This window comes from Ochotona curzoniae, unplaced genomic scaffold (genome assembly GCF_017591425.1).
Source record: "Ochotona curzoniae isolate NIBS_2020 unplaced genomic scaffold, NIBS_Ocur_1.0 scaffold_4701, whole genome shotgun sequence".
Lineage (NCBI taxonomy): Eukaryota > Metazoa > Chordata > Mammalia > Lagomorpha > Ochotonidae > Ochotona > Ochotona curzoniae.
The window spans coordinates 69,597,830-69,613,010 of NW_024467122.1; the positions used below are offsets into that span (position 1 = coordinate 69,597,830).

The 15,181-nt window shown below is 38.0% G+C and overlaps 1 protein-coding gene across 6 annotated transcripts in view; it reads right to left on the reverse strand.

Moving 5' to 3' along the window:
* The window catches only part of DENND4A (DENN domain containing 4A), a 107,072-nt gene that overhangs the window by 54,499 nt on the left and 37,392 nt on the right, over positions 1–15,181 (reverse strand). For all 6 annotated transcript variants that reach the window (XM_040970073.1, XM_040970075.1, XM_040970076.1 and 3 more), the window contains exons 5-7: positions 5,419–5,488; positions 3,092–3,261; positions 1,762–2,003 (exon numbers count right to left, since the gene is read on the reverse strand). In XM_040970073.1, the coding sequence (XP_040826007.1) occupies positions 1,762–2,003; positions 3,092–3,261; positions 5,419–5,488 (482 nt within the window). The remainder of the gene's footprint in view (positions 1–1,761; positions 2,004–3,091; positions 3,262–5,418; positions 5,489–15,181) is intronic.

The window sequence follows — 15,181 nt, forward strand, 5'->3', positions numbered from 1 at the left end:
CCACCTTATGTTTGACAGTTTCCAATACTTAAAAACTTGTCTCAGAATGGTGTCATGGCATAGCAAGCTAAGCACGGCCTTCAGCACTGGCATCCCAAACTGGCGCTGGTCCATGTCCTGACTGCTAACTTCTGATCCAGCTTATGGCTTGGGAAAGCAGCAAGAATGGTTCAAGTCTTTGGGTCCCTGCACCCAGAGAAGGCCCAGAAGTAGCTCCTGGCTCTTGGCTTCAAGGATCGGCTCAGCTCCAGCCCCTGCAGCCATTTGGGGAGTGAACCAGCAGAGAGATCTTTCTCTCTGTAACTTTTTCAAATAAAAGTAAAATAAATTTTGAAAAAAAAATTCTGATGAGAAAGTGGTAATATCAACAAATAAGACTTAATCAATATTGACAATTAAGTCTGCCTACATGTGGAAGATGTGCTTAATTTAGTAAAAAAAAAAAAAAGATTCTAAACAAGCAATGCACAGTGCTACAAAATCACACCCATGAGTAGAATTTTCATTCGTAAAATGAAACAGACCAATAGGTACTAATGAAACAGAAAGTTCCTAGCTAAGCTTTCAGATCTCATACTACAACTTCACTTGTCAAGCATTGATGCAGTGTCAAAAAGAGGAATACCTACAATTTTCTGGAATGACATTCAAACATTCCTCATTTTTCCATGTACATACCTGTGGGCCAGATTTTCTCCACATATTTCAATCAAAACAACTAGTGCAATAGACTGGATAGAGAACTGTATATGAGAACCTAGCTCTGTTCAATTAAGCCAGCCATTAGAGATTTGCAGAGATGTAAAAACCATGTCACGCTTAAAAAGTTATTTTCCAAAAAAGATATTTAAAATGTAGCAGGTTTATATTTGTCAACTGATAAATATTACAATTTTTGTTTTTATTTCTATTATAGTAAGTATGGTTAGACACAACAGATAGTCTATGGCCATACCACCCTGAACACACCTGATCTCGGAAGCTAAGTGGGGTTGCGCCTGGTTAGTACTTGGATGGGAGACACAACAGATAAAAGTTCTTCAGAGTCTCCATTTTTTTAAGATTAAAAAGTAGTCCCCAGGCCAAAAAACTGGAGAACTACTGGATTAGAATTCTAACGTGAGAGTAGAAAAAGGTAAGGAATATTCTATGTAATATTGAGTACTGATGCTCTTACAAATCCCAAGCATTTCAGAGTAGAAAAATTCTGCCAAAGGACACAAAAGAGCTTAAATGATGGACAAATAATAGTCAAATAGACAATGGAGAAATTTGCATCTTATTTTTGTAACATGTCATACTGTAGTAAACATTCAATTTCAGCTACCTTATAGTAAATCACTAAAATTAAAGTTAAAAAAGGATATTATCAAAATTTTCCTTTAAATTAGTAAGATTCAAAAATATTACATAAAAGGTTCATGACAAACCTACATTTTATGTAAAAAGAAATATAAAATTAGTAGGAAAAGTTCCATTATTTCTCCAGATAAAGATCTCTAGATAAACTTCACAAGAAAATTTTTAAAAATTAAATAATTCACTTCAAGATAAATAAAACACTTACTTAATTTTCTTAGAAACAAAATTATTTAAAATAACAAAACTATCAAAATGTAATGAAGAACTATTACCTAATTGAAATAATCAGACCCTTTTGCTCAAGTCATTCTTGAGGAATTTATTTTCTAAATCAAGTTTGCTCAGTTACCAATACAGTGGAAATGTCTGCAGATTTTTTAACTAAGACATCGAACTTACTTCTCAATTGGAAGAACATGAGGTCCAGATATGGAATAACGGTATAGAAAAGTCAGAAACTTCCTGAATGCATCAAAAAAAGGCCAGTGAGAAAGAAGACAGATGCATTTGTTAGTGTGAATTGTTCTGGAACTATCAGACTTTCCGTCTGCTGATGATGCTAAACCTAAAAGAAGTCTCTGTTTTTCTGTGAGATTCTCCTCAGAATATGGTTCGTAAAACTGAATAGCAGCACCATAGACCTGCAAAATAAGTAATAAATGGAATAAATATACATTGTTTCACTTATTGAAAAAACATCATCAGTCAAATGGACGTTTGCTATGTACCAGTCCCAAGCCTAGGAACGCAGTGGGGATCACACACCACTCTTGCTTCCTTATTTGTAATGTGCTCTTCTACATATGACAGTCGTATATGTCTTTATTGTTACCCATCTCATGCATCTTTGTCACTGAAAAACGTCGTTTAATTAAACTGTGTTTTTAAAATAAAAGCAACTGTATCACTATTCTTAAGAAAATGGCTAAAAATAATTATTTACTAGAAAGTTTGCAGAATTTTCGGTAAGAAAACATAAAATCTAACTTCGAGCAGTTCACAGAAGTGTTCTCAATCCCTGTTTACTTATATGAGGATGTTGGACTATGTGATTTCTAAGGTTCCTCCAAAATATAATAGTTTATAATATGCATGACATATTAGTCTCTTTTGTTTCTACCTTAAAAGTTTTGTTACATAAAATGAGCCAATGAAGGATCATTATTTGATGACAAAAAATCTTTCATGATACTGAAAAATAAAGTATTTGAGGGGATGGAACAGACAGAAAATTCTTTTTTTCCTATTTTTTTTTTAAAGATTTATTTTATTTTTATTGGAAAGGTGGATATACAGAGAGGAGAGACAGAGAGGAAGATCTTCCATCCGATGATTCACTCCCCAAGTGACCACAACGGCCGATGCTATGCCGATCCGAAGCCAGGATCCAGGAACTTCTTCCGGGTCTCCCACACAGGTGCAGGGTCCCAAAGCTTTGGGCCGTCCTCGACTGCTTTTCCAGGCCACAGGCAGGGAGCTGGATGGGAAGTGGTGCTGCCGGGATTAGAACCGGCGCCCATATGGGGTCCCGGGTGTGCAAGGCGAGGACTTTAGCCACTGTGCCATCGCGCCGGGCCCTTTCCTATGCTTTTATACATATTTAAACCAAGTGCTGAATGGATTCAATTTAATCAGGTATTGTTTTCTACTGTTCCTTGTATTATATAAAACATCAGACTTTGCAATATACAGGAAACCTGCAGACACTACTTGTTAAAATAGACAGTACCTTTTCAGCTGAGGCTCCAGTTAACACAAATGTAGAAAACACAGGGAGAGGGTATTTGCTATTTGGTGGCCAACATTCAATAGTTGCACCCATTGGTAAACAAAATAGGGGAACAGATTCTGGTAATGAGAATGACTCATAATCTTCTTGAGGATACCTACAAATCAGACCTATAAAAACAACAGAAACAATTAGGTCATCATCTTTTGAGTTTAGGTAGACATGATTTGAATGATGACAAAACACTTTTTCGTTTTGCACATCTGGAAGGCCAAAACATTACATATATGTTCATCAGATAACTCTCAATGTTTCAGTTGGATTCCAATAGACTTCAATCTCCCAATGTTAAAACTATTAACATTAACTATCAAACTTCATCCACAAAGGCTAGGTTAAGGCCAACAAGGAAAAAAAAATAACCCTATAGAGACAACATACACATCTCTCTGTGTTTCTTTTTAAGGTTTATATATTTGTTTGAAAGGTAGAGTTACTGACAGAGTGGGAGTGAGAGGCAGAGATCTTCTCTCCACTGGCTCACTTCCTAGATGGCCATTCGGCCGGGGGCTGGGCTAGGTAGAAGCCAGGAGCTTAGAGCTTCATCTGGGTCTTTCATGCAGGAACCAAAGTTCTTGAGCTTCTCAGACATATCAGCAGGGATTCGAACTGGTACTTGTATGGGATGCTGGCATCACAAACCACAGATTTATAACTATGCCACAATGCCATCCCTACATGCTTACACTTCTAAAAATTCAGTTTGTAGGCATATTTCCTTATAGCATATTAATTTTGGAATTTCCAATGTGGATATTTGCATACATTCACTTTATTAGCAATCAATAACCCTCCCTCAGGGGACATTTATATAATCGATGATTATTAAGTATTTATATGAGATCATGCATATATGCTTACAGAACTTTCTAGCACAAACACAAGAAAATTATGCATAAAAATAAATGGAAGAATCACAGATTTACATGATGTTTACAATACTTTCAGGACACAAGCAATTTACACTCAGATTCTAAGTAACCCTAGAATATATGAAGATAGAGGTGGACCACTCTGAAGAATGGTGTAGGCATCTTCTATCAAACACACGCCAAGAAAAGGCCTACACCTCATTTTGTGGCACCAGAAATAGAAAATAGTTCCTTGGCTTGGAAACCTTTAAATTAAAGTGGAAATCATTAGTAGACATTGCCACAATAGCAACATCAAAAACCAGAAATAAGAGTGCTTGGTTCTGATACGAATATCTATGATTACAAACAAATTACATACTGCTCAGACTTTAGTTTTCTCATTTTTAAAAAAGATTTATTTATTTTTATTTGAAAGGCAGATTTACAGAGAGGAGAGACAGAGAAGAAAAAGAAAAAGATTTTCCATCCTCTGGCTCACTCCCCAAGTGGCTGCAACAGCAAAGCTGAGCTGAAATGAAATTGGAAACCAGGAGTTTCTTCTAGGACCACTCCCCTCCAGCTGCAAAGGCCCAGAATTGAGCCACCCTGTATTGCTTTCCTAGGCCATAAGCAGGTAGCTATATTGGAAGTGAATCAGGTGGTGCTTGAACCCAGCACCCATATGTGAGTGCTGGTGGTACAGGTAGATGATTAGCTTGCTATACCACTGTGCTGGCCCCCTGGTTTTCTCATTTATAAATTGAAGTGATGTAGATAAACTAAGGTTCAAGGCATTTCTGAAGTTTTCTAAATATATGCTAACCAGTTGATCCATGAGGATCTATAGTTATTTCTATACTGCTACCTGAAGTCATGAGGTACCCTTAGAAAGTACGAAAGTTAAGAAAGTAAAGTCAGCAAGTACAAAACTAGAAGAAAAACTAATTTTTAAGATATATATTTTAAAAAGCTGAATCTTCTCTCTTGTATAAATGAGATTAATATTTTTTACATTTTGAGGTCTCTGAAAATTAAACATTTCAATTACGGCAAACTAGTTTATAATACTTCTCAGTTATGAAATAAAAATATGTAAGAACTACAAAGTGACTAATTTTAATACAAATATCAAAGAAACATTAATTTAAAAGAAAATAAGGATCTCTCAAACTTCCTACTGACCTAAATATTTACGGAAATTGACACTTAGTTACTAATTTAAAACTAAATTTTAAAACTCCATTCTTTTCAAAGCAATCTTCCATCAAGCAACTAAAACAAACAGATGAACTCAAAACTGAAGATCAGGAGGTTACGGTTGCAGAACCAGCCCTGACATCGGCACATCATAGGTGAGTTTTCTTTAATCTTATTGAGCTCCATACAACAAAATACATCAAAAGTTATACATACCAGCTTTGTAAGATACAGTGTTTGTCTTTGCCACTGATTTTTTATAACACAAGTACACTGCTGATCCCCACTGCATTAAGATAAAAAAGAAATGTCATTTAATACAATTTCTATGATATCTTCAGTATAGATTATCTAATATGCAGTAGAACCACATTTGTCGCAGCTCAATTCACAATAGCTAAGACATGAAGTCAACTCAGATGTTCATCAACAGATGACTGGATAAAGAAAATACTGTATACATGCACTACAGAATACTACTCGGCTATAAAAAAGAATAAAATCCTGTCACTTGTAACAAAATGGATACAGCTTTAAACCACTATACCTAATAAAATAAACCAGTCTAAAGAGAAAAGTTATGTTTCTCTGACACGTGGAATACAGAATACATAAAAAGTACAGGAATGAAATGGTCCCTAGAGGATAGGATTGATGTCTTTAGCCCATGTTTATATTCTAGTGGACATGTGGCCTTGTGATCTCTCTCTCTTTTCTTTTTACTTTTTATTTCTTGAATATTATAATTAGAGGCAAGGTAAGCTTGTGAGTATAGAGTGGATCAGAACGAAGACTCTGCAGGTACCACTGAAGACAGGAAGGGGAAGAGGGTGAGGTATAGACATGGAGGAAACAGGGGCGCAAGGGAAATGTGACTAGCTTCTTGGAACTGTACCTATGGAATGCATAAAATGTCTTCTCTCTATAAAGTTAAAAAAGAAATGAAGTTCTCTCTGATATTTGCTTATTTATTAAGGATTTGATTAAAATATTTGAAAGGCAGAGAAACCTTTCAGTTACTGTTTGGTTCACTCCTCAAATGCCCACAACAGTCGGGGCTGGGCCAGGTTGATGCCAGGAGACAGGAACACAACCTGGGTTTCTCACGTTGGTAGCAGAGATTGCTGTCTTCCAGAGTGTGCATTAGCAGAAAGCTGGAATTGGACACAGAAGGACTTGAACCCAGGTACTCTGATACGGAGTGCAGGCATCTGAAACAGCATCTTAACTACTGCACCAAATGTTCACCCCTGAAGGCTATTTTCAATTGGCTACTTTGTTCGTATTTTATCAGAGTCATTTCCCACTTCTTCAGAAATGAAAGAAATAAAATTTGACAATTTCCTGTTGCAACAACAGTAATAAGGAAAAATTAAGCTGCAACAACTTGGTTTTTATTGTAAGTCTAAACTTTGGCCAGTAATTACAAATTTAAAAACAGGTACTTATGACCATACCTTTCTTTTGATTCCACAATCTGACTCAGTTACTGTCCGATTTTCTGAACCCCTTTATGTCAAAACTTTTGAAGAGATGTAATTCTCTATATTCATTTCCTTACTTCTCATTTTCTCCTGAAAACATCCCATATCAGACTTTTAATCTCTAGCCCCCTTAAAATAATGCCTTCACAATTTCCATGAAATCTAATAGGCAACTCCTAATCTTCATTTTATTCAAACTCTCTGCAGATTTTGGTACTCATTTTTTTAGCTTTGAGGCATCAATTTCCTGTCTTCTTTCCACCAAAGCTCCAGTCATTCCTTTTTCTTCTCCTTGCGACATCCTCATTCTTTTCCTGATCATTAAATCTGATTTCTTCTTCCCTTTACTTTTTATTAACGATATGCATCCTGCACACTGGGGAGTTTCAAATTTCTAAGATCAGTTACAAAACCCTTCCTTCACCACTAACTCTACACTCACGTCCAGCTGCCTACTTGACACCCATACTTCTATGTTTAATAACACCTGACATTCAAACAAGACCTTATCCCTCTCAAACTTGCCCTTTCACCTGGTGCTTTCCACCTTAACAATGGCCCTGTCAATTACTCCATCCCAGCACTCAGGAGTTGCCCTTGATGCTTTCCCTTGTCCCATACAATATAGCCAGTCCATCTACGGATTCTGTCAGAGTAACTACCTTCAAAATATACCTGACTCGCATCACTTTGAACTGCTTTTACTACTACCACTCTTGACCATGGAACTTTGATTTTCTCTTTCATTGCATAAGCCTGCTCTCAACAGTTCATTCTCCATAGCCAGAGTAGGCCTATTAGACCATGTCATTCTCAAATGGCTTCCTGTCAAACTAAGAACAGAATCCAAAGTTCTTACTCTAGGCTACAGAGTCCTTTGAACTCTGATCTCTGCAGCTGTGTTCCAAGCCTCACTGGGCTCTGCCTCTTCTCAAACATACCAAGCACATGCATGAAGTGAGGGCCTTCACACCTGTTGTTTTTGTGTTCAACCTCTCATTTCACTAAGGTCTGTGCTCAAATGTCCCCTCCTCAGAACTGCCCTGACCAAAATAGCTTTATCCCTCTAACCTCCTTATTCTCCAGATCGTTTGTTACGTCTTGTCATTACATGCTATATTGGTTATTTATTTTCCCCACTTAAGTGTAAACTCATTGAGGACATAGATTTGGTTTTCTTAGCCACTGTACTCCCAGTTTCTCACACATAGTAAGATTTCAATAAGTATCATTATATAAATAGCTAAACTGATTTATTTAAAGGCTTTTGAGTAGTCAGCTAATCTTTGACATGAGAACTGAAAACAACCCAGAGAGAAAAGATAGTCTCTTCAACAAATGCTGCTGGAAAAACTATATACCAGCTTGCAGAATTAAAACATAAGACACCTACCTTTCATCTTATACAAAAATCAGCTCTAAATGGATCAAGGATCTAAACTATGCCCAGACACCATCAAAGTACTAAAGAAAAACACAGGGAACACCCTGTAAGGAATAGGGGTAGGCAAAGAGTTCTTAGAAAAGACACCAAAAGCACAGGCAGTTAAAGCCAAAATAAACAAATGGCACTACATCAAACTTAGAGGCTTCTATACAGCAAGGAGAATGGTCAATAAAGTGAAGAGACAACCAACAGAATGGGAGAAAATCTTTGCACTCTGTGACAGATAGGAAGGAGACTATCCAAGATTTATAAAGAGCTCCAGAAACTCAGTAATAGCAAAACAAAGAACCCTGTTAAGAAATGGGCAAAGGACATGAGCAGATATTTCTCAAAAGATGAAATTCAAAAGGCTAATAGCCATATGAAAAAATGCTCAGGTTCCTTAGCTATCAGGGAAATGCAAATTAAAAATACAATGTAGTTCCACTTAACTTCAGGGAGAATGGCCCACATCCAGAAATCAGCAAACAACAATTGTTGGTCAAGATGTAGAGCAAAAGGTAACCTGATGCACTGTTTCTGGGAATGTAAACTAGTACAACCATTTTGGAAATGAGGATGGAGAGTGCTCAGACAACTGAGAACTGATCTGCTATATGACCCAGGCATCTCACTCCTGGGAAAATATCTAAAGAAAATGAAATCTGCATTCAAGTGTGACCTACAATGCTACATTTGGAGCAGTACAATTCAAAATAGCAAAGACATGGGCTCAACCCAGATGCTCATCATTAGAGGAATGGATAAAGAAATCAGGGTACATCTACTTATTGGAATGAATCCTACTCAGCATCCCAGGAGCACCAGTTTCCAGCTAATATGCCTAGGAAAGTAGCAAACTATGGCCTAAGAGTTTGTCCTGCTGCTCCTCCCATGTGGGAGACCTGGATGAAGTTCCACCTAATGTCTTCCGAAATCAAAGAACTAAAGAAAGATAATGTTTTACACAAGTTGGTTAAAGGGAAAGATATTTTCTTTAAAGACAAAAATAATCAGCTATATTCTCTGAAGAACCAACTTACGAAGAAAAACAATGAAAAAAAAGACTGTGAGGAAAGCCAAGAGAAATCTCAACGTAGCTTCTAAATGAATTCGGACATATTTTTACCCAGTTCATACTTGACAGAGACAATGCTACCCAAGAGGCAGATGAAGCTGACATGGCCCAAAATGACAAAGACAAGAACAGAACCAGAAAGTTCAGGAGGAAACTTGTCCAAATCCTGGAAACTTGGGCAGTTTTCTTCTATGAAACAAGATGATTAAGGCAGCTCAAAGTTTTACTAGTGTTTTCCACACTTGATCTTAGCCAAAAGGCTGAGAAGCGATAAAGTTTTACTAGTGTTTTGCAATATGAAATCAATTGCAGAAGGCTTTCCAGAGGTAAGGAAACTGTTACCTAAAATGAGCTTTCTAAATTCCTCCAAGAAGAGACTGAAGGGCTAAAACAACACTGGTGACAAATGATACAATTAGGCTCCTCCAAGAAGAGAATCAGAGACTATCTCATTAAAAGTCTGAGAGTACAAAATTTGAAACAGACCACCACCAAAAATTTTCAGAAATCAAGGAACTCAAGAAGAAACAAGATGTTTTTACAGAAGGTGGTGAAAGGAAAACAGATTCTCCTTAAAGCTAAAAATAATCAGTTATGTGCTGTACAGGACCAGCTTGAAAAGAAAGAGAACAGAACTTTGAAGCAATTCCTGAGAATATTAGAAGAGAGAATGTCAACTTTGCAAATGGATATCCATCAACTAAAAGAGGAAAATAAGATCATAGCAGCAGCAGCAGCTAAGCAAAAGATCACCCTCTCTGCCATCATGCACAATGAGGCTGAGACCCAGAAATTGCCCACCAAACCCAAGCCCTCCACCCTGGGCACCGGCCTCAAAGGGCTGGCCCAGGCCAACAGGGACAAGAAGATCATTGCAACCAAGCAGGTTCTGAGCACCGCAAAATGGGTCAGTACGAAACACCGATACAAGTTCATCAATAGAAGAGACAGAAAGGAAGATGTCCACCAGAATGCCATTAAAAAGAACAACCCCAGGAAGTACTTGCCCACAGTGGGAAACTGTGGAATATGATGTAACTGAGAGCTAGAAGGATGTGAAGGCCACCAACGTCACTGGCCTCAGTGGAGCTGCAAGGCAAGGCAGCAAATACGTGGTGGGATGGGGCCGTTTTCCACCCTATCCATGGCAGAGGGCTCCTCAGCACCACTCCCAGGTGTACCACCTTCACCAGTGACAGTGAAGGCTCAGACAGTACTTCTGAAAGCCAGGGCCAACCTGGCTGGTCCCAAAGCAGGCGAAGATTCTTGCCCTGCTACCTGCAGCTAACTACTGGCACAGACCACAGTATCCCATCTATGCTTCTGTGCAAGGTGAAGAGATAGAGCTGCCTATAGCCACGCTACAGGCAAGCCCAAGTGGCCCAGGGGACAAATCCCATGTCAGTGTTAGACCACCATGCCACAGCGCTCTTCCTCACCACAGCCAGCCTGAAAAGGACAGTGATAATGCAGACAGAGAAGACCAAGGAGAAGAGACTGAGGGCCAGCAGTGGCCTCTTTGATATTCACACAGCTGCGCAGACAACCCTAAACCCTAAGACCATAGAGGGAGCAGGGCTGTCGATTCTGCTGCTGAGAATGCACCTGCTTCCGAACATAAGTAAACTCGGCTTGCCATCCGCACCATTACCTGGTTTAGTCACCCACCAAGAAGAAGCAAATTTGAAATCCAACTAAGAGAAAAGAACATGAGACTAGCTGAAAAACCTCATCACTTGCTTAGAATTATTTTTTGCACTGTATCAGAATAACATAACTATTTTTGGCCACTTAATCAGACTAATATAACTCACTTATTATTACTTTTTTGCCAATTCACCAGACTACTGTAACTATTAACATTCTTATGCAGCTTAACAAATAAATATATACAACAACAACAACAACAACACACCCAAAAACAATCGAAAGGAGTGAGATCAGAAGATCTGAAATGGAGATATAAATTTGGGCAATGTCTTTACCTGAAATGGGTGGTGACAGATAAACTCACAGAACACAGTCTGTCACCTTCTTTAGGTGTTAATTCAAGTTTCATTCTAGCAGAGAGCCCTTCTTTCAGTTTCTTATATGCAAAAGATCCCTCCCTCCATTCTGTCCATTCTCCTTATTAACCTTGCTTGCATTTTTTCCTGCTTTGCAATATTTACCACCATTTGGCATATTACATATTTTTAAATTTTTTGTTCATATCTGCAGCACCTAGAATAGTGCTTGGTATATAAATGATGCTTCAAAAATACTTGTTTAAAGAAGTTTGTTAAATTTAATTCAGCAGCTGAGACACTATTTGGGATGCCCTTATGATATACTGGAGTGCCTGGGGTTAAGTCTTGGATATTTCTGGTTCTAGGTACCTGCTACTGTGTATTCTGTGAGGTAGTAAGTGATGGTTCAAATACTTGGATTCTTGTCACTCACATGGGAGCAGCAGACTGAGTTTTGGGCTCCTAGTTTTGGCCTTGGCCAGCTAAGGTTCTTGGAAGTAACTTGGGAAGTGGATGAGAGAACGGAAGTCATCGGTCTTTTTTCTCCCCTCTGATTTCTAACAAAGAAGTAAGTAAGTAAATAATAGGTGAATGGGAGAGTAAGTGTTTGTAAATATGATGGGCCTGCATTGTGGCACAGCAAGTTTAGCCACTACTTGCAATGCCAGTATCTCATATAAGAGCACTAGTTCCAACCCAGCTCCCTGCTCAAGTAGTTGGGAAAGCAGCAGAAGATGGCCCAAGTGCTTGGGCCCCTGCCATACACATGCGAGAATGAGCTAGAGTTCCTAACTCGTGGCCTCACCCTGGCCCAGCCTTGGATGTTCCAGCAATTTGGGGAATAAACTAGAAGACGGTATCTCTCTCTCTCCATCTCTACAGTGCTGCCTTTCAAATAAGTAAAATGAATAATAAGTAACAAAGAAGTCCTTGGAAAGCAGGTATTGTGAAATACCTATTCATGGATTTTGAAAAAACATTTTTGAATTATAATATTTATCTCTGAATTCTATTTTTGCATAAACTGTTTGAAGTATTTGCTTATAAATCTGCTACAGAAGTATATAAGGGCAGATTTACAGCATTTAGAGCAAATATATAGAGGAAATAAATCCCAAGAAATATTTGTTAAATATTAAGAGACAACTATATATACTTATGTACTAACCACACAGATTTAACACATTTAACAATAAAAATCACAGTTTACAGCAAATGAGAGCCTTCTAACTATATTTCCCCTTCTCCCTCTCAAATAATTTAAAAAGTATAAATTTAGCTGAAGTCCCATAATTCTTTTCCCTCGTCAAGAATTAACTGCTTAGCCAGTCTACTATAATTCATCAGGCACATTTAAAAAATTTATTCATAAATACATACATCTATAGTAAATATGTTCAATAGTGTTTTTAAATATTTCATAACTGTATAACTAAATATGCCCCTCTAAAGTTTTATTTTTACTTATCAGTGTGTGTTCTGAGGATCAGTAAAACTGAAGGAGTAAATCTAATTTCTTCATCTTAATTTTTGGAGAATATTCTATTGATGAATAAATTTCAGTTTATTCATTCTCCTACTGATGAACAATTAGTACATTCTCTTTGATTACTATTATGACTAATGCTCCAACAATTGCTCCTCATGTAGAAACCTTCCTTGCTTTCTTCACCAGTGTAAACATTTTAGTGAGATTCGTTAGGATCACCACATAGAAATCAATTATGGTGCTGACTACTCAGAGATATTGAAGCTTGTTACTGCAAACAACTGTTTTTAACTTCCTAACATCTGCTTGTTCACTTTTCTTACTCTCAGATTATCCTGGTGACTACAGCTGTTCTTACACGCCTTTTCCCTGTGTGCCTTCCCTTTCTGCCTTTCTAATATTCTTTTTAATATGCACCACTTATAAGTGAACTAAAGAAGTGGGTCTGAGGGATTATAAACCACAAGCTCTTAGTGTATGAATTTTTTAACCCACATTGAATGTTCCAAAGCCATTTTTTTTGCTTGTTTCTCATGTTCTTTCAAAAACTGAATGAGAATTCAACCTACAAAAGTCATCTCTGAATAAGTGACACATTATATATGTGAAAGAGATCAGGTGACAAGTAATCATTATAAGGTAAGGAGTAAGACAGGTTTTGTGAAAATGGCAGTAATAACACAATACTTGAATTGATTTCTTACTGTGGCTCCTTTGATATATAAGGCACATGTTCAATAAAGTATACTTAAAAATCTGAAGACCAACAATCTGAGAAGCTACAAAAGTTAGAACTATATAATCATTTAAAAAACCTTTTACCAAAGATAATCTGGGGACTGTGGTGATAGCCTAGTGGCCCAAGTCTTTGCCTTGCATGTGCCAGGATTCCACATGGATGCCAGTTTGTGTCCCAGTGGCCACTGCCTGTGGCCTGGGAAAGCACTCAAGCATGGCCCAAAGCCTTGGGACCCTGCACCTGCGTGGAAGACCCAGAAGAAACTCCTGGCTCCTGGGTTTGGATCAACTCAGCTCCAGCCGTTGTGGCTACTTGGAGAGTGAATCAGCAGGCAGATCTTCCTTTCTGTCTCTCCTCCTCTCTGTATATCTGACTTTCCAATAAAAATAAATAAATCTTCAAAAAAAGAAAGAAAGAAAAGATAATTTGGGGCCAGCATTGTGGTGCAGAGGGTTAAGTGACTGCTATGAACGCTAACATTCCGTAGCAGAGTTCTGGCTGCTTTGTTCTCGATTCTTCTTCCTAATAATGTACCTGGAAAAGCAGTGGACCAAGGCTAAAGTAACTGTGTCCGGGCCATCTGTGCAGGAGACCCAGTAGTTCCGGGAATCTGGCCTCAGCCTGGCTCAACCCCTGCTATTGTGGCCACTTGTGGAATGAACAAGTGATGAAAGATCTTTCACTTTCTGCCATGCTGCTTTGCAAATAAATACAATAAATCTTTTTCTTATAAAGATTTATTTATTTTTATTACAAAGTCAGATATATATAGGGGAGGAGAGACAGAGAGGAAGATCTTCCATCCGATGGATCACTCCCCAAGTGGCCGCAACGGCTGGAGCTGAGCCAATCTGAAGCCAGGAACTAGGAGCCTCTTCTGGGTCTCCCACACGGGTGCAGGGTCCCAAGGCTTTGGGCTGTCCTCGACTGCTTTCCCAGGCCACAGGCAGGGAGCTGGATGGGAAGTGGAGCCGCCAGGATTAGAGCCAGCGCCCATACGGGATCCCAGTGTGTTTAAGGGGAGGACTTAAACCGCTATGCTATTGCACCAGGCCGAAATAAAATAAATCTTAAAAAGAAAAAATAATGTCTCCTGAAGATTTAAAAATCTAACAAATTGTTCATTTTCAACTCTAGATATCTGCAAGTCTTTTGAATATGTCTTTCAAACTGAAAAATTAATTCTATAACATGATAAAATTAAAATGAAATGGAATAATATTTCAACTCTCTTATTTAAATGGCATGGTACACAGAAATGAATATGTTTGGGTACCTGCGAATATTAGACCAAAACAACAATCAAAAGTCTTTGAGCTTTTATTTTAAGATAGTTTAATGGTTTATGTCAAAGTTGAGATTATACTTTCAGGAAATTTTCATTGGATGCAAAAATGCTAAAACAGTAAAAAGAAATTCAACATAGTAATGAAAATAACTTAATATCCAAAGGAAGATTCAGCATACTAATCTGCTGAAGATACACATTTTAAAAGTCAAGTAAATATATAAAAGTCAAGTAGACTTTATGATGTAGGCAAACTGGAGTTCTGGTTTACCCAATGGTTAAATATAAAATAAGAGACTGAAGCTGAAAATTTTGAAGCTGACATAGTGGTGTAGTAGGAAAGCCTGGCTGTTCTTCTTCTAATCCAGCTCCTTGCTAACTTGCTCTAGAAAGCAGCAAAAGACAGTCGAAAGCCTTGAGCCTCTCCATTCGCGTTGGGAGACCTGGAGGAAGCTCCCAGCTCCAA